This window comes from Oenanthe melanoleuca, chromosome 12 (genome assembly GCF_029582105.1).
Source record: "Oenanthe melanoleuca isolate GR-GAL-2019-014 chromosome 12, OMel1.0, whole genome shotgun sequence".
In the NCBI taxonomy this organism is placed as follows: domain Eukaryota; kingdom Metazoa; phylum Chordata; class Aves; order Passeriformes; family Muscicapidae; genus Oenanthe; species Oenanthe melanoleuca.
Window position 1 is genome coordinate 2,394,614 of NC_079346.1, and position 19,107 is coordinate 2,413,720.

The 19,107-nt window shown below is 42.0% G+C and overlaps 1 protein-coding gene across 1 annotated transcript in view; it reads right to left on the minus strand.

Annotated features, from left to right (window-relative positions):
* CHL1 (cell adhesion molecule L1 like) overlaps positions 1-19,107 on the minus strand; it is a 123,272-nt gene that overhangs the window by 6,376 nt on the left and 97,789 nt on the right. The window contains 12 exon segments of the mRNA XM_056501616.1: positions 442-514; positions 1,255-1,386; positions 1,996-2,157; positions 8,746-8,925; positions 9,650-9,772; positions 9,990-10,194; positions 10,351-10,466; positions 11,636-11,858; positions 14,681-14,751; positions 15,895-16,092; positions 16,301-16,402; positions 18,518-18,642. Coding sequence (XP_056357591.1) covers positions 442-514; positions 1,255-1,386; positions 1,996-2,157; positions 8,746-8,925; positions 9,650-9,772; positions 9,990-10,194; positions 10,351-10,466; positions 11,636-11,858; positions 14,681-14,751; positions 15,895-16,092; positions 16,301-16,402; positions 18,518-18,642 — 1,710 coding nt within the window.

The window sequence follows — 19,107 nt, forward strand, 5'->3', positions numbered from 1 at the left end:
TTAATATTTTTTGCCATATTCCGAACTTTTCTTTGTTTTCTTCCCCAAAACGACCATTCCCCTTATTACATGATTTGGGTCTGAGTTTCAAAAACCCACTGAAGACACAGAATTCAGTCCATTGACTTCAGTGGGCTTTTCAGCAGCACCCCAAATTATCATATATATTTACATTATTCATACAATGCTAATTAAAAAAAAAAAAAAAAGTGAAAAATAACCACCAATACATCAACATTTCCTTTTATCCCAGCTTAGATGGATTGAAATATACTGGATATACCTTTATATTCCTAATCTTATCCACTTCTATGTGGTTTGCCTTGAAAATGAAAAACAGCATTAATTGCATGCCATAAAAATGTCCCAAATAATGATGGCATTTGAAAACAAACAAAACCCCAAGAAACACAAAGGCTTGTGAAAGCAGGTCCTATTTACCTATATTCCCCAAAGATTTCATCTTTTATTGATTGAGCTTCGGGATCTGGATGCAAATCTTCTTTTTCTTTCACTGTGCAAATAAAATAAAGGACAGATCTCTGTGTTGTGTTCTGCCATGGATTTTTCTTTTCCCAGGGGCAAAAAAAAACTATTTGCAATCACCTCCAGCCTGGCCTGGAGCTGGTTGGACACAACTGTGAGCTTCCAAGAGTTTGGGACATTCCCTAATTTATTATTAGCAAGTATTTATAGAATTAGGGAATGGTTTGGGTTGGAAGGGACTTTAAATCCCACCCAGTGCCACCCCTGCCACGGGCAGGGACACCTTGCACTGTCCCAGGCTGCTCCAGCCCCAATGTCCAACCTGGCACTGGATGGAGCACCCACTACCTCTTTGGGCAACCAGATTTCTGCTTCAATGCATTCACCTAAATCCTTACTCACTGCTTGGAAAATGGCAGAGGTAATTTTTATTTGAAAATATTCCACTGTTCATCTGCCTGTGGAAGTTGTGTCCGTGTGTCCAGCAGCGTTCCCAGGTGGGAAGTGGGCAGGGAGCCCTTGCTGGGTTAAATGCTGGGATATTCCAGGAGTGCTTTTCCAGGGAAAGGCCTTTGCAGGCTCTGTGACCAGCACACAGCACAGCTCCACTTCCATTCATTAAAATCCCTTCCATGGATATTTATCAAAAGCTCCAAACCCTAATTGGATGTTTGTGCTGGCGGCCCTGCGGCCCCCAGAGAGGAACCTCTGAAGGATGTTAGCTATTAACATGTGAACACAGGGAAAGGACAACATCAATCCACTTACCTGAATATTTGCCTCCTTTATTTCTTCTGACAAAGCAAATGGTGAGCAGCAGCAGGGTGAGCAGGGCGATGGCGCACATCAGCCCGATGAACCAGCCCTGGGTGGAAATGCCCTCGTAGATGCCAGCGTAGGCTGGGGGACATGGCAGAGCAGGGAAAGGGAAAAAATTAATCACAGCACCCCAGAATAACAGGAACACACCGTGTTCCTCTCTGGAGCTTAATGGAATCAGTCTATGACTACTGGTGGTGATCAGCTTCAATGAGGGGCAGGGATGTGTCCAGAGTGTGACACTTGGGGAGCATGCAGGTGACAAGGACAACACAGACACGTGGCAAGGTGGCTCTGAGACAGCAGTTGACTCACAGGATTAGCACCACACACAGGAAAGCTGAGCACAGAGCTGTTAAGCCTCTCATGCAAGAGCAGTTTTGCAAAAGCGAGAGAGGTAAAAGTGCCCCCAGCACGTGCAAATCACCAGACTGGCCTCTGGTGGGTTTATCACAGCTGCCCTCCCACGTGGCACAGGTTTGTAAAGGTCTGGCATTGTCCCAGGCTGTTGTAAAGCTCAGCCAAGAACCTGGGATGTGTTTGTGCTGCCGTGGGATTCAACTGCAAGGGCCAGCCTCAGCCCCAGAGCACGGCACGATGAGTTTGGGACGCTCACACTGCACAGGATGGAGCCTCAGCATCGATGCACATGGAAACACAAACGTTCAGCACCCCCAAGGGCTGTCTCACCTCTCCCCCTGGTCTCAATTACATCTTCAAAAATGCTATTGTTATCCACCCAGTTCTTAGTCACTAGGCGGATTGTGTACTCAGTGCCAGGCTCAAGGGCCTCGCTGGGCTGAACCTTTGGGGTGGGTTTTACTGCGTCTGAAATCCTGCTGCTCCCTTTACCTGGGGAATGCACACAGCCAAGGCACAGGGGTTAGTGGCACTCATGGACAGAGAGCCTAGGAAATGCACAATTATAAATAACAGACAAGTACAACACGTCATTTCAAACATTTGGCATCAGGCAATCTGATTTTCCAAAGTAAAACATTCCCTCTGTTTGACTGTTAATGTTCTGTCGGGTGAAATCAACAGCAGACTGGAGCAATCCTGATGTTTAGGAAGGGGTTTGTTCATCTCCCAGGATGAAAGTTAATATTGATGGGGGATTATGGATCTGCTCTAACTAATGCGTGCTTAAAAAATTACAACTTGCAAACGAGCTTGCTTTGTCTGGATAATCTGGGGTTTGATGCTTCTCCCATTGAACTGAGCTCAGCAGGGAAGCACAGACAGCTTGTTAGCTGGATATGGATCCTTATATGTCTCCCAGAAAAAAATTAACAGCGGGATTTGTGCTTGCTTCTCTCCTGACAGTGATTTTCTGTGTCCTTTTAAATTCCACAGCATCTGCACAAAGCACTGGTTTACAAACAACTCAACAATTTGCCTGTAAATGGATATTTAGGTATTTAAGGGTTGCTGAGGAGTTTAATATTTGATTAGGAGAAGGTAAATTCCAGTAGTTCTGGTTATGGAACCTTGTTAGTTGCAAAACACCTCCTGTAGCCTTGTCTGCATTCAGATTGTGGGCATTAAATAGGATTTTTCAGAAGAGCATTTGTGGAAAGCAGAAAAAAAGGACATTACAGCAGCTGACAATCACTGCCTGGACATGAACAGCCTGCTCAGCAAATTCAGAGCTGTGTGTGACATGGAGGGATCTCTTACAACATCTCTGCCATCCCTGTCCTCGATGGCAGAAGAGAAATCTGGGGGAGGCTGCACTTAATAAAAGTAATTCTTGAATTGTTCTCAATTGCCTGATTTGCCTGTTTTGTCCAAAGCCACCTAAACTAAGGCTTGAGCACGAAGTATAATCTGCAAACTACTCTGCCAATTAGCACTGACAGGGGAACAATGCTCATTAATACTTCAACTAGTAAATAAGCAAAGCAAGAAGCTGCTGGAGATTAAGGCTGAGTTGACAGCTGAAGGGAAAAAAAGAAAAAAGATTAAGATAAATCCAAGCACAATCAAAGCAGCAGTTCAGGATAAGTTTTTCAAGGCAACTCTCCATGTATTAAAAAAGCAGTTAAATGAGCAGACCACTGGGATCCAGAGAGAAACATCCAGCTGAAACACTGCTGATACTGAAGCACAGCTCATTAGCATAAATTAATCCATCTATCGGTAATTTTTGCTAAATGAAGTATGTGAAACCCAGCTATAGTTTTTAATCAAACCACAAATTAAGCAACAGGACACCACAGGTACATTTGAATTACGTGCTCTAAAACCGAGGCATCAGAAAAAAATGGGAATATTATCCATAAAGGAACAGGAATGCACATGAACCTTCAACCCAATGTCTGTGAAATACCACAAAACACTTCTGCATGGCATGATAACCACAGGATCCAAACTGTTCACACCACCAGATCCTAAGGAAGAATTTTTCCTGAATTCCTGGGGAGCAAATCCTAAACCTTGAGCTCCTGACAGGTGGTTTGTGGTGCATATTCTTAAACCAACATTGCCAGTCCCTCTCTGCCCCCTGTTTATTCCCAGCTTGTGGCAGCCTGTTTCTGACCCAGCAGCTCTTTAGAGAAGCAGAATGAGGGAACTGAGATGGCTGAAAAAATTCAATTTTGTGTCTGCTTATTGCACATGGAGCAGCTCAGGGCTGGGATGGACATCTCAGGATGAGCCCAGCCTGACCTGGCACTGGGGATTTACCAACAGCTCTCCATTTATCATCTCCTATCCCAAAATACTCTTATTTTCATTTAAAACTCAGCACAGGAGTGCTGGGTGATTATGAGGTTTATTTCCATGACATTTCTTGCTGGTCTGTGTGACACAGCCAACAAGGAGAAGAAGAGGAGAAAGTTTTGCTAATGGGGGTGGGTTTGGTGGCTGGAACAGAAAAAGCAGTGTGGCCTCCTGAAAAATAAAAGCAAAGATACACAGATAAGGCAAAGCTGCACATTGTGGAAGGCCAGGGACGTCCTGAAAGATGCAGGAATTAGCTGCAGAAAATTGAAAGCAGTTGGGTTGGGTTTTTAATCTCCAATAAGGGAGAAGGAGTATCAGTAATAAAGGCATATCACCAGCACTTCTCATCTTCCCCCACTATTTATCAGCCACACCAGGGGACTTGCATGAACATTAAACACTGAACTGCAATTTTACAATATTCCTACTGGGCTCCAAGATTTATGAGGAGAACAGAACACACATTTTTTACAGAAGCTTATGGTATAAAGGGAAAAACAATAGAAACCACCCCCAAAGATTTTCCAGAGTGTTCTCCAAAAGTTAGCACATCTGTTATAAAATATACTCATATAAAAAACAACCTGGCAGTCTGAGAGCTAAATACTAATTGTGGGCAGCATCTTAATTTATAACCATACCTGTCTAAATACATCTGCTGCAATAAATGCAAAGCTGAACTTCCATTAATTTTCCCCTGCTGTCTGGCTATTAAAAATATATAAATATGCAGCACAAGTATCTTTCATTTTCAGGGCTTCTCAGTGTAGGAGGCAATTAATGTTAAATTTGGATTATTTTAGACTACAGAGATTAGCAAACCTGTTGTATGTAAAGTTTATTGAGAAAAATTTATAGGTGAGGTGATGATCAAGAAATTTTCATCGATTTCATTAGATTTTCTCGACTGTGAGCAAACAGGGTTTGCTGCTAACAGCACCAGTGGTTGCATATAGGAAAGGCATTTTATTTTCCTTTTCCACTGGCAATTGTTCCAAATGTTACCCTGGTCCTGAAGGACAGGACCCTCTCCCTAAAATTTTGCAAAAACCTTTGGGAATTTTGTGCCAACAGCCACTGGAATATGGAACTGGTGAACTTTTATTTCCTGGCTTCTCTGGAGAATAAACCTAAAACTGTGTGACTTCATGTGGATGAATTTCTCATTAATGCTTGGATTTCTGGACACACAATGATAATTCTCAACATGTAATACGTGTTTGGTAATCCCCAAGCAACACTGGTGACAAGATGAAAAGGAGCTTTGTGTTAAAGAAGGGCTGCTACATTAAATTAATCTTTTCACTTCTGGAAGTATGTTATTTTGTGTTATGTTTCTGAGGGCTAATGATCATTGGGGAAATTGACATTTTCAAGGGGAAAATTAATTAGTTTGGAGGTCATTTAAGACATACTGCCTGAAAATATAAGACAAAAATTATAGTAATTTTCTAAGGACAACATATATCCTTCTGTGGAATGAAACCAAAATGAAACCACAGAAATTAAGCTATTATTTATTTTGCAGTACAATCCAAATTCCCTTTTGCTCAGGTTCAAGAATTATTTTATCAAGAAATGATAAAGATCTTAGTTTGCCTATCAGGGTTTCATATTTGAGTAATTTTCCCTGTATATTTTTTTTTTCAGTGGTGCTACATAAATCCTCACACATATTAAATACTGAAATTCCCTTTTCTTTCTAATTCCATACAACAGTAGCAGGGATAACTGGAAATAAATTAAAGCAACAGCAATGATGGAGATCAAGTAAAAAAAAAAAAAAAAAAAAAAAAAAAACCAAAAAGTGAATGAATCCTGAGCTGCCACCTCAACATCTCCACTTTCCTGGCAGACTGCATTGTGAAATTCTGAAATACCCATGGCAAAGGCTGAATTGCAGCAGTGGAAGTTTCCAAAACCTTAAAATGAACAATGAGAGCTTTATGGGTTTATTATTAAACTGGAACAGAGTGGTTATAGAATCACTGAATCAACCCCCAAAACATGGAGTGCTCCATCACAGAGTTTCATTTCAGAGGGCACCACGTTTTATATCTGTCATTTACGTGGGTCATTTCAAATGATAAACTTTGACTTCTGAAATCACTCCCCTCCTTCAAAAAGAGGGATTGTTTTAATTTTGAGCAATTGCCTCGTTCCCCAAACCACAGCTTAAAACCCCAAGGAGGTCACTGAAAAGAGTGATTTTTTTTTTTTTTTTTGGCCTATCATGTTTAGGTGAAAAATATCTGAGCAATTTAGCCAGCAAATAATGACACAGAACTCTAATGGCATCTCAGTGACAGATGCAGTGTTCTAATTTAGGGTGGCTTGAGAAGCAGCAAGGAGCACACATAAATCATAGAACTGAACACTGCAGCTTTCATTAATTATACTGCTCTAGTCTAAGAGTGTTTCACAAGAATCAGGTGTTGCCACTGCTGAAACAGAGTTTAGGAAAGTAGAGAATGAGAACAAAATGAATGTTAACATCTCTAAACCATGACAAGGTTATTTCAAGGAGTCAAAACACATTATTCTGGTTGCCCAATGAAGGCCAGAAAAGGCAACTAATGAGGGGAAATGGGGTATTTTTATACTGGGGGGAAAAAAAGTTTTTCTTTTCTTAATGAGGAATAAATTTTAAGTCATGGTGATTAATAGTTGCTACCAGGTGAGCACCTGTCTGTACCAGTCTCTCCTACAGTGAGACTGGAGGCCAAGAGAGTTGAGAAGGAGTTCTACTACTTGGGAAAACAAATTCCAGTTCCTGATTGGATCTGGAACTTGGACACGAAAGTTTAAAACACTTTTTACCTGTTTTACCAGTAACTGAAAAGAATTCTGCAGCTTAGAATTCCAACAGCACATGGGCCATTTTTCTATTTTACATGACCATTGCTGCAGAATGTTATCTTTGCTAAAAATGATGCAGTCAGGACTCTTCTGCTTATCATATTCTCTTTCTCCTTCCCTGGGGTAAGTGCACAGCAGTGGTTTCTGATTAATAGCAAGGACCTGCTCCTCAGTACTGGGGAGTTCTCAGACTTGCTGAGCACAGTACATTTTATTTCATTTCAGCTGAAAGTGAAAGATGAGCTATCACAGAGTGCTTGGGATTTTCCTTTAAATCATTGAACATCAGTGTTTCAGCACAGGGTGCAAGTGGCACACATGTTCACTCCTGGTCTCTGATAAAATAATCATAAATAATGGAGCAAATGCAGTCAACTTGATGTTTATCTGGATTTTCCATGTCAAACAGCTGACCCTAATGTTGCTGGCAGTCCCCCATCTTCATGCATGGGCAGAATTTCTTTTCATAATATTACTGAGAACAGATTATCTGCATCTTCAATTTTCTGTTCAGGCCTGAATGCAATTCACTTATTCCAGCATGGTTTAAGGAGTTGATGGGTGGGAACAGAAACAGGACTGCACAGCAAAATGAAACAGATGAGCTCTGCTTCCCTGAAGAGCACCACAGCCACATTAAAAAGTCCATTGACTGCTCTCATGGCAAGGAAAACAAACTTATTTTCCCTAATTACAAAGGAAATGTCAAGCCTGGATTATTCCTGATGGATTTTTCTGCTATGAAGCAGAGCAATGCAGAGATGCAGGCAGGTACAAAAGAGAGCTCTTTATTGCCAAAACCAGCAGCTAGGCCATTATCAGCTGCATTCCATTAAAGCACAACAAATGTAATTCATCCACCCACCATGAACCACGATGTCAGCAGTCATGGTGATAAACTTCGTTTTCCTACCTCCAATTTGGCTTGAGTCACTTTCCCAGAGTCCCTTTCTACTTAGCCAAAGTAGCGGGCCTGAGTCATGATTTTTTATTTTTATGATTTTATGATTTTTATTTTTTATTTTATTTTGTAATGTTCTACCTATACACAACATTTTTCAGTTGAGTCACCTTCCCAAAGTCCTTTTCTACTTAGCCACAGTAGCAGGCCTGAGCCCTGGTTATCAATGCCCTTATTTTCTAAGATTTTACCTATACATACACAACATTTTTCAGCCGAGTCATTTTCCCATAGTCCTTTTCTACTTAGCTGAAATAAAATAAGGGCCATGATTTCAAAAAGGTATCAAGGCCCTTATTTTGTAACATTTACCTATACACAACATTTTTCAGCTGAGTCACTTTCCCATAGTCCCTTTCTACTTAGCTGAAGTACCAGGCCTGAGCCATAACTGTAAACACCTTGATACCTTTTAAAATCTTATCCAGTCCCTCATTCTGCAAGGTTTTTACCTACACACAACATTTTTCAGTTGAGTCATTTTCCCAGAGTCCCTTTCTACTTAGCTGAAGTAGCAGGCCTGAACCATGATTTCACAAAGGTATCAATGCCCTTATTTTGTAAGTTGAGTCATTTTCCCAGAGTCCCTACTTAGCTCAAGTGGCAGGCATGAGCCATGACTGTAAATACCTTGACACCTTGTAAAAAGGTATCAAGGCCCTTATTCTGTAAGGTTTGACCTCTACACAACATTTTTCAGTTGAGTCATTTTCCCAGAGTCCTTTTTTTTTTAAACTTAGCTCAAGTAGCAGGCCTGAACCATAACTGTAAACACCTTGATACCTTTTAAAATCTTATCCAGGCCCTCATTCTGTAAGGTTTTTACCTACACACAACATTCTCCCCGCCGTTCTCCGAGCTCCTCCCCACCAACCCGCGTTCCGTGGACTCACCGCCTTGGGCCAGCGTCAGCCCCTCCTCGGTGGCCGCCTTCCCGCAGCCCTTGGCCGTGCAGGCCTTGATGTAGAACTTGTACCTGGTGCTGGGGCTGAGCCCCGCCAGGCGCCAGCTCTGCACCGAGCGGTTGCTGACGCTCACGTCGCTCACGGCGCCCACCGCCCGCGTCTCGTTGACTGCAAGGGAAGAGCAGCGAGTTTCACCTGCTTTTTCTGGGTTAAAACCCTCAACGTGGTGGTTCTCGTTCCCACACAGATGTTTATTCGTTCTTATCTATGTTACATTCTTGCAAACTGTAAGTGCTACAGCACCTCAAGCTGACAAGATAAAATGGAGATGTATTTCACTGTCTAGAAGGCCTTTTAAGGCCAAATTGTCCAATTATTTTTACTTTTAACCCAATAACCAACCATCCATGGCCCACAATGGGGGTTCTCCTATCCAATTAAACAAGATCACCCAGACCCATGAAGAAGAAGGGGAAGAAAACCTCCGTCCTATAACCTCCATCTTGCTTTATACCTATTGATATATTCTAAACCCTTAAATTCTAAGTTTTCCACTATGTGATACCACACACTTCTATTCAAACTACACACCCATGATCCAGTTCTATCATTCAATTTTGGAAGCCTTCTCTACGGCCCCAAGTCAAAAGCAGTGGGGGTCAGTGCCTGTCAGCACAGAAGGTCTAAAATTCTCAGTTTCCAGGGTTCCAACAGATCAAAGCCATGGAAATGTGTCCTGAGCAATGGGAGGTTCCATAGGAAGTGCATGGAAAACTTTCAGCTCTGCAGCTGACTGCAGCCTGCCCTGTGGCAGCCTCTGTGCACATCACACCTGGAGTTTCCTTAACTAATCCTGCTCCAATTCTGAACTCAAAGCAAACAAGGCACGTACTTATCTGGTACTGCAGAATGTAGCCAGTGAGGTGGCCATTGGCTTTCTTGGGAAGTCCCCAGGACAGAGTGACTGAGTCCTTGTCAAAGCTCATGATCCTGAGAAAACGTGGCTGTTCAGGGACTGGAAGACACAGGGATGAGCTTTCAGAGGAGAGTGAACATGTCTGTCCCTACAAATTATTATTAAATGAGGATATAATTTAGCTCAACACCCAGAGCTCCCCTTTCAAGTGAAGGTTTCTATAAACAGTGAAGTTTTTATTATCACCTTAAATAAGGGAATCAACTCAACAGTTTCAGTTTATGTCCCTCCATCCTGTATTTTCCTCCTGTCTTACCTCCTTCTGGAGTTTCAAACGTGACAGGGGAGCTCTCAGGGCCATCTCCTCTGGAGTTGTAAGCCAAAACTGTCAAGTGGAATTCACTGAAGGGGTCCAGGCCAGGGATCATCCCGGAGTTCCTGTCTCCTTCAAACTTCAGGAAGTGTTTCTCTTGGTGATGCCTCTTTCCATCCAGCATGCTTTTTGTTTTCCACCAGTTGACCTGCGAGGAGATTGGGATTTCTATAAAAAATCATGTTGTATGGAGATGAGCACGATGATGATCTCTCTCACCTTCCCAAAAATGAGAGATTGCAATCTGGGACTCATTTAATAATTTATTCAATGATATACAAATATTTAAAGAGAAATTTGTAACCTTGTAGCCTCTTAAGTGCCCACGAACTCGGTCCCTTGGTATCCCAAGCCAGAAAACTTTGACCAGGGTGCTGTTCACAATCTCCACCGACACGCCCGAAGGAGCAGCATCTGGAACTGTAAAAACAAAAGTCCCAGGTGTTAAAAACACTTCCAAGAGCCCAGATTCACATTGCACACAGCTCCAGGGCTTGGCTTTCCAACTCCAGCTGTACCACTTTGTGCAATCTCACTGCAGGCAGGCAAAAAGCCATTCCACCTGCATCCAGTGGGTGGAATGGGCCAATAAACATCATTTTTCTGTATTTTTCTGCTGAGGGTTGGAATACATGTGCACTGGGACACATGAATTTCTCCACCAGTATTTATGATTTCCTGTTTCAAGCAATGCTTGTAGCAGTGAGAAGAATAAAAGAAATGATTAATACGGCACTCAAGAAGGCAATCATAAAGGGTTTTTTTATAATCAATTTCATTTTACAACTAAGCTCATTAAACAGTAGGATTTTAATCACTGCATAACACAGAGAGCTATTACAGTGCCTGAAAAAAAGGAGGCCTTGATCCATTGACAACTGAATTGAGAGGAAGATTTTCCACTGGTAGATGTAAAATTAGACTCATCACAGAGAGAAAAAGAAAATAAACATGTGGAGTTTCTTTTTCTAGCTCGCTCTATTCACCACCTCTTCTGCACCACCAGACCTCTCTGTTCCCACCTCTGGGTGGGCAGTGGGGATTCTCCTGTCTGACCACCACTGTGTTAATTTCCAGGACTGAAACTCCATCTGGCAGCCATGGAAAACCCATGGCTAGAGAAGATGACAAATTCTTCAGGGACTCTTGGACAAGGTAACATCTGGTATTGCCTGGAAATTCACTCAAACAACCAGTGCCTGCAAGTTTGTCCCTAATTGTCAGAGTATTTAACTTCTGACAGCATTAAACTGTTGGGTCAAGCCTCAGAGAACCCAAAGATTTTCTTTTCCTACCAAGTACAACACGACTGCTACACTCCAGAGACTTCTCATGGACTGTGGCCTTCAAACAAGTACCCAGACTAAGCCAACAACTGAGATTAATGAGAGCACGAGTGACCTTTCCAAAAAAACCCCTCACTCTCCAGCAGGCTGGCATGCAGGCACAGCAGGGTCATGTCCATGCCTCGTGGAGCCCATCAGGCTGAGCACTGGCATTCCAGCAGCTCTGGGCTGCCTAATCCATCACTCCACACCCGGCGCACTGCAGCACAGGAAACCCCATTTTCACATTTTCCTGCCACTCACCATCCTCTCCTGAATACCCAACGGTGATGTTTGGCTCGGGGCCAGCCCCCAGGTCGTTGACAGCCTGCACTTTGACCTCGTAGGGCACGAAGGTGGGCACGTTCTTCACGCTCAGCGAGTGCCTCTTCACCAGCTCCTCGTTCCACTCGCTCTCCACGCCCCGCTGCCTCCAGCTGACCCTGTACTCCAGCCCCGGCCCGTTCCTCTCCAGGGCCTGCAGTGGCTGGGGAAAAGCCAAAAGAGATCTTGTCTGTCTGTGCTGTAACCACACAGCAGCAGCCAGGGGGAGCGCGGGATGTAGGAAATAGAAAAGTACAAGACTCTCAAAAAGACGTGGGAAAGCAAATCTCAGAGAGAAGAAATGCAAAAAAGTTGGGGATGCAAGGTCAGGAAATAATAGAGCTGTGTGTTGTGTAGAGACAGACCTTAGAAAACATGTTTAGCAAGACAGTAGAATTATGTAAGCTTAATAATACCCATTCTTTTAAACCATTACAAGTAAGCATTGTTAGATCAAGAAGCACATGTAAGTTTACTAATTGTCTAGAACAAACTCTTGTCAGCTTTTAATATTTTGATATTTTAATATTATCTTATTGACTAAAAAACTTTTAAGAGACCATGTAACTAAGAACAACTTATCTACTGTTGTAAGCACCTAAAGCTGTTTCCATCTCACTCTCTAGTTCTGTAAAACGAGGCTGGTGGCTGTAATGGAATAAAAGCTTCCAGATAGCTGCTCCAGCAGACCTGCCCCACTGATTGTATATAGATATATATGTAAATATAAAATAAAAGAAAAAATATCCCAAAACCATCAGGGGAAGATTTTGGAATGTGTGTTACAACACTGAGAGAGAAAAGGGGCAAAACCTCCAAGCTTTGACTTCTTGCTGTCATTTTAATTTGAGGATGGTTGAAACAACATCATGACTTCAAGAGAAAGGAGGGTGAAAGGCTTGGATTAAAATCCAGATTAATTGCTAGGAGCTGTATTTCTGCCTCCTACACACATCAGGTTTTGTTTTGTCACAGGTTTTCCTGTGTGAGGTAAAACCACACGCCTTCAGCACAACTGAACTGCACAGTTTGGCATAAGGCTGAGTGTGCCTTTTAGCAGAGATAAAATTTGCATTTTATCCTAGAATTTTATGTAGCACAGCGAGTTGGGTCATTAAAATTTAGATTTGTTCTAACTACACACCAAATGCTGGAAATTATGCCTGGACATTTAATGTGCAACTGCTGGGCCACTCTGCTTTTACCAATCAGCTGGAGAATTCATCCCAGCAGGGTTTCCAGCTAATTAACATGAATTTATAAATTATTAGGAGATGTATAGCAACAGCTTGTCATGAGACATCTTCAAGTTGAGTTTATTTCTCTGAAAACGCACTACTTTAATTAAGAAAGTTAAATAATCACCTATCCTACCAAAAAAAGCTGCACACTGGAAGAGCTGTGGGTGTTTCCCATTATATAGGCTGCTTTTAATAATATTTTAATATAGGCAAATATGAAATGTGTAACAGCTGGTTTGTATCCAAGAGGTCTGACAGGAAATTGCATCAAATACCAGTAGAAAGTGATTCCCCTTTGATGCTCCTCATGAACAGGGAGAACTTATTTTGGGGGATCTGCAAAAATTCCCACTGATCTGCTCTGTTGAGAGGATCTTTGGGATGTCTGTGGAAAAGGAATTGGGAGACTGAGTAGCTTTCTCACAGGCACCACCTCAACAGCAAAGATCTCAGGGGATGGGATTTGCAAGAGAAGCTGGAGAAGTAAAAAAATTCCTCCTAAAAAAAAATTTCTTGTATAGAGTTAAATTGCAGCACTGCTTGACTCTTATTTTGATCTCCCTTAAAGCTGCAAATCCTTGGCTGAATCTCCCAGTCACTGAAGCTCAGCTGGCCTGTTAATCCAAACTAGGCAGATTAACATCACTCTGCAGCCTGTCTGTCAGAAACAGCAGTGCAGTGCCCAGCAGCTCCTCTGAAAAGCACACAGGAAATGCCATCAATAAATGAATACAACATGTTAGTGATTCAACAAGATTTAACCAAGCCTTTCCATCCCATTCTCTCCTTTCAGCTCAGCTTTCACTTCCACTTTTGCCCTCTCTGAGCAGCGATTATGAAGTTCCTGCTGCTCAAAGATGTGTTTGCCATCCCAGTATTTCCCAGTAATCATACTGGGTACTAAAACTGCATTTCATTGATTCATTGAAGTTGGAAATGGCCTCCAAGATCAAATCCAACCTTATCTGAGAGGCAGAATTGTCTCCCCTGACCCTGGGCTAAAAATCCCATTCAAATCCCAGTCCATGGGCATTGAGGGCACCTCTTGGATGCAATTATACCCCAAACCATGATTTCCCACTGGGAAACATTCACTTTTCCTCACTGGGAGCAGCAGATTGAGGAGTAAATCTCATGCAAATTGTGTGTAATTCCAGCCTCAACAAAAACCTGCTTCCTTCCACAGTTGTGGATATTTGTGCTAAATGAAGGAATACATAACTCAACTGCTGGCACAGAAGCTTGAGGCTTAAAACCCAGGAAATTTGAAGTCTGGAAACCATCCTTGAGACTTTTACATAATTCCTTTGATGCACATCACAGGCTTTGGTGGTTTATCCACATGCCTTTAGTTCTTGGTGTAAAAATTCAAGCTCACATTCTCTTGGGCAAGGGATCTGTGGAATTTTTAAACTTCCAGGCTGGAAGGGCAGAAGCCATGAGCCACCCATTCTCTCCCTGGGCCTGGCTGGTAATTTTAATTGCAGAGCAGGGTAAGACCACAATTATTTGAAGCAGTTTCTTGCATACAAGTAGCAGAGAAGAGGAAATGTTGGTGAATTCTTATTATGCTTTACATTATTTAAGATTTTTTTTTTTTTAAATATCCTGTAAAGTCAGACATAAAAAAGTCTTTTGAAACAAAAATTATACTGGGGCTGAAAATTCAGAATACATTTAAGTCAAATTCAACTTTCAGAAGAATAAAGGATCATTCCTACAGGATTTGCTAATCTTGCCTTACCTCCCATTTCATCACCAATTCATTGGGTTCAGAAGATTCCACTCGGATGTTCTCTGGGTTTTTATCTGGAGCTGAAACCACACAGGTGACAAGGTTAGTTTGCACATCCCATTTATGTGAATTTAGCATTTAAATGCCAAAAAGGATGGGAAATTCCCCTGTTAGTGACAGACACTTAAACAAAAAACGTTCATGAGATGAATGACTTGGATCAGCCAAGCTGATGGGACCCAAACATGTCATTTATGCAGTTTGGATTCCGAAGTGCCCCTGCTGGTTGGAGCCACCAGCTAACAGAGAACTGTGATTTTGGATTTGAAAGCACCAGATGTGGGGGGATTATGAGCAATAGGTTTTTCTCCCTGTGGGGATAGCAAACAGAAGGTGCATCATTAGAGGTACACACACAGCTGGAAAGCTGAAGAAGGACCTGAAATTGGTGTAAATGGGGAAACAAAGAGAGAAAATGCCAAGGAATGCAAATGCTGTGCTGAACAGTTGGTGTCTAAAAGGACTTTCAGGGAGACAACGTTTTCTGCCCCAGTGGATGCTCTGTAAATTGAGATTTTTGACAAGCTTAGTGCTCCTGAAAGGCTCCCTGTAAACTCAGCCCTTCTCCAGGACCTGTTTGTCCATGAAGGTCTGCAAAAGGTGCAAAAATCAGCAGAGTGAGGTGTAGGAAAACCAGCAGCATGGACTCCTTGTTTTGGCATCCCCAGAAATTTTATTGAGAGCAGCAAATTGGGTCATTAAAATTTAGATTTGTTCTAACTGCACATCAAATGCTCAAAACAATGCCTGGAGATTTGATGTGCAACTGCTGGGCTGCTCTTTTTTACCAACCACTGAAGAATTCATCCCAGCAGAGCACCCATCTCATTAATATCTGAAATATCAGAATACGGCGAGATCACGAGTATCAGAATATCACGAGAAATCCTCCAGCTGATTTTACCTCTCTGAAATTGCACTGCTGTAGTTAATACATTATACATAATATTATACATAATAATTTAAATGGTAACCTGCCCCACCAAAATTACTGAGGGTTATTCCACTGAACCACAAGGAAAGACTTTTAATAACCCCTGAGGCTACCACTGAGCAGTGCAAGACGCCCTGATTCCTTCACGCCCTCTGGAGCATGGGAGGGCACAGATATCCCAAAAAAAGCACAGAAAACACAGATATTCATGAGGCAGAGGCAGGTTTACCAGCTGGAGGGGTGGCATAGCGCAGGGAAGGTTGGCTGGGCTGGCTCCTGCCCACGGCGTTGACGGACACCACGCGGAACTGGTAATTCACGTACGGGGCCAGGGACAGCAGGGCTGTGGTGCCATCCCCTGGCACTCTGCTGAGCTCCTGCCACCTCCCCGGCTCCAAGTGGTTCTCCTCAAACTCTATTATTGACTCTGGGCAGGAAAAAGGACAAAGAACAAAGGGAAAAAGGTTAAAAGAACAACTTGGTGTGAACAGCGCTGTGGAAATGAACTTACGGCAAACAAACTGTCACATTTAAAGTGATGAAATCTGGCCATCAGCAGGGTTTGTGTCCTGTGACAACCAGCACGTGCCAGAATTCTGAACAGCCCAAAAACTGTGCTGGAAACCCCTTCCTACCATTAACAGGGCTGTTGTGGCTGGCCCCAGCTCTCCAGGAGAGTCGAACGCTCCGGTTTTGGTTTTCCGAGAGCTGGAGGTCTTCTGGAGGGTCAGGAACATCTGAGGAATAAAGGAGAAGTGTCAGGGGCACAGGAAGGTATTTCTGGTTGTCCTGGCACTGGAACAGCACAGTCAGCGAAGGTGGTGGTGAAAAACCTCCTGATTTCAGGATGGACAGACTGTGGCAAGTCTTTGACAGATCCCAAATCTTCTGGTGCTGGTTTTCCCCTAATAAACACAAAATCCTTCTCGAATTCATCTCCCTCTACCCCCATCACTGTGCTTGTAGCAACAGATTTTTCTTTCCAAATTAACCCCAAGATCTGCCCAATCATTAATGGGTATTGGCACTGTTCTGGCAGGACATTGTGCCAGCATCACTTGGATTTACTCTGGGACCTGTAAATCCCTAAAGGGATTTACCCTTAAATCAGAGTGGGAGAAGGTGCCTCAGCTCTGGAGTTCTTGAACTTGGCCTTTGAGGGTGTGAGTGGAAGGAGAACATTCATCATCCCAGCCATGGTGATCTACATTAATGAGGAGCTGGGAAATTCACTACCTGCCAGCTCAACTAATGCTGCCCCAACTAAACTTTTGACTGACAAAGTAATTTCTTACAGAAAAACCAGTGACTTCCACCCCCATGACTCTCTTCATCACTAGGAAAAAAATCTACTGTGTTCGTACTGATTTTTTAAAAATTAAAATACTGAGTTTTCATCTCAGGTTACATCAAGAAGTTTAAAATTTTATATTTGGATTTTTTTTATTTTCTTTGCATTTTTTCCCCCTATTTCTCTTGTACCTGGGAAAAAAAATCATTAAAGCACAATTTAATCTACAGGAATGTTGCTGCTCTATCCTTGGAGCACAGCTGGTTAAAATTCAATATATTCATTTAAAGATGGTGATGGTGCATCTTAAATATTCTCACCCCTCTACCTGTTTGTTAGAAACACAAAAAATACTTAGAATTATTCTAACTGACTATTTCTTTTACTCTTAGTTGCCCCTAATCTGATGTCTCCATTTCATTCTTCAGTCAGCCCACAAGTCGTTGGTTGCAAAAACCTGAATTTTTCACTTGGAAAATAAGAGATGTTGTTAATTCACCAAGACCTTTCTTATATACAATAAATAAGGGAAAAAGCACAAAACTGTTTTTCTTCTTCTGCAAAGCATCTTTTTAAAAAGGAATAAAGTGCTTTATGAAATTTTCATAAGTGAAGTAACGAATAATCTACAAACATTTTGAATTATACAGCACTGAAGGACACAGCACCATAAATAATGTGCTCAGCATCTTCCTAATTTACTATTTACTGAAAAATATCACTCCCTTAAAGTGGAAAAACATCTTGAAGGGCAGATTGACTTATTTCTTGCTGCAATCACTGCCAGCAATAAATAAAAATGTAAAATGAAGCAAAAATAAATGCAATTAAAATGATGCAAAGCTGTCAGAGAATCATAAAATCACAGAATGGTTTGGGTTGGAAGGAACCTCAAGCATTTTCTAATTCCAGCCCCCTCCCTTGGGCAGGGATACCTTTACCTGGACCAGGCTGGCCAAAATTGTGAGCACAAATCAGAATTTTGGCTGCTGCCCTTGGGTGCAGTGGGTCATCCTCTTAATTCCAAGTGCTCCTTCAGGGAGGGATGCAGGTTGTGAGGATGCCAAACTTCAGACCCAGGGAGTCAAAGCTCTTCAAATTGCTCCTGGACAATCACTTATGCTCAGATTTACAGATAGAATTAATTCCTTTTAGGTGATTAACTCACACTGATCTCCTGAGGAGCTGCACATCCAAATATTGTCCTGATGGCCTTCAAAAAATCCTCCAGTGCTTGTTTAAACCTCCAGTAAAGTGAAGGACTGGCCAAGGACTTCAAAGCAGCAGCAGAACCATTCTTAGTATGCTCTTCCAGCCTGGCAGCTCCTGCAGCCACTGAACTGAGGCAAAAATTCTGCCTCATCTTGCTTCACCAAAAATGAAAATAAATCGAGTTTGTGTCAGCATGGCCACTCCCAGAGATAAGGGACAGCACAGCCGAGCTTAAGGAGTGAGAGGCTGTGTGAAATTGGGTTATTGAGGCTCTGTGAAAAGGAGCAGAAGTGCTGCAGTGGTGATTCCTGCTGAAGGAGCTGCTTCCACAGTGGAAAATCGACCTTACCCAGAACAATCAGCTGTGCCTCAGCCTCGGCAGCATCCAGGGCAGTGCTGGCCACACACGTGTAAACCCCCTGGTCCTCCAGGAGCACACTGGATATGAACAGGGTATCCCTGTCCAGAATGATCCTGCAGGCCAAAATTAAAAAAAAAGAAAAAAAAAATGTAATAAGGATGAGGAAAGTATGTAAGATGAGTACAACACACAGACATTGCTGGCTGAAAAATTCATAAAAGTTCATAAAAGAACTTGGCAAGGGACATTTTCATTAAAGAGATACACACTGGGCCTGTGACATGGAAATGTCATTGTGGTTCTGCTCTACACTGTGCTGAGGATTTGCATTTTTTTATTATTCTTTATTTTTATTATTTTTATTTATATTTATTAATGGACAATAATTTATTCATTTATATAATAATTTATTTATTTATAAAACAATTTATTTATAGAATAATTTATAATAATTTATTCATTTCTATTTTATTTATTTATTATTTTTTATAATTTGTATATATATATGAATTATGTGTATATTAATATATAACTTTATATTCTGCTATGATGGTAACAGAGTTAATAAACCCAAACCC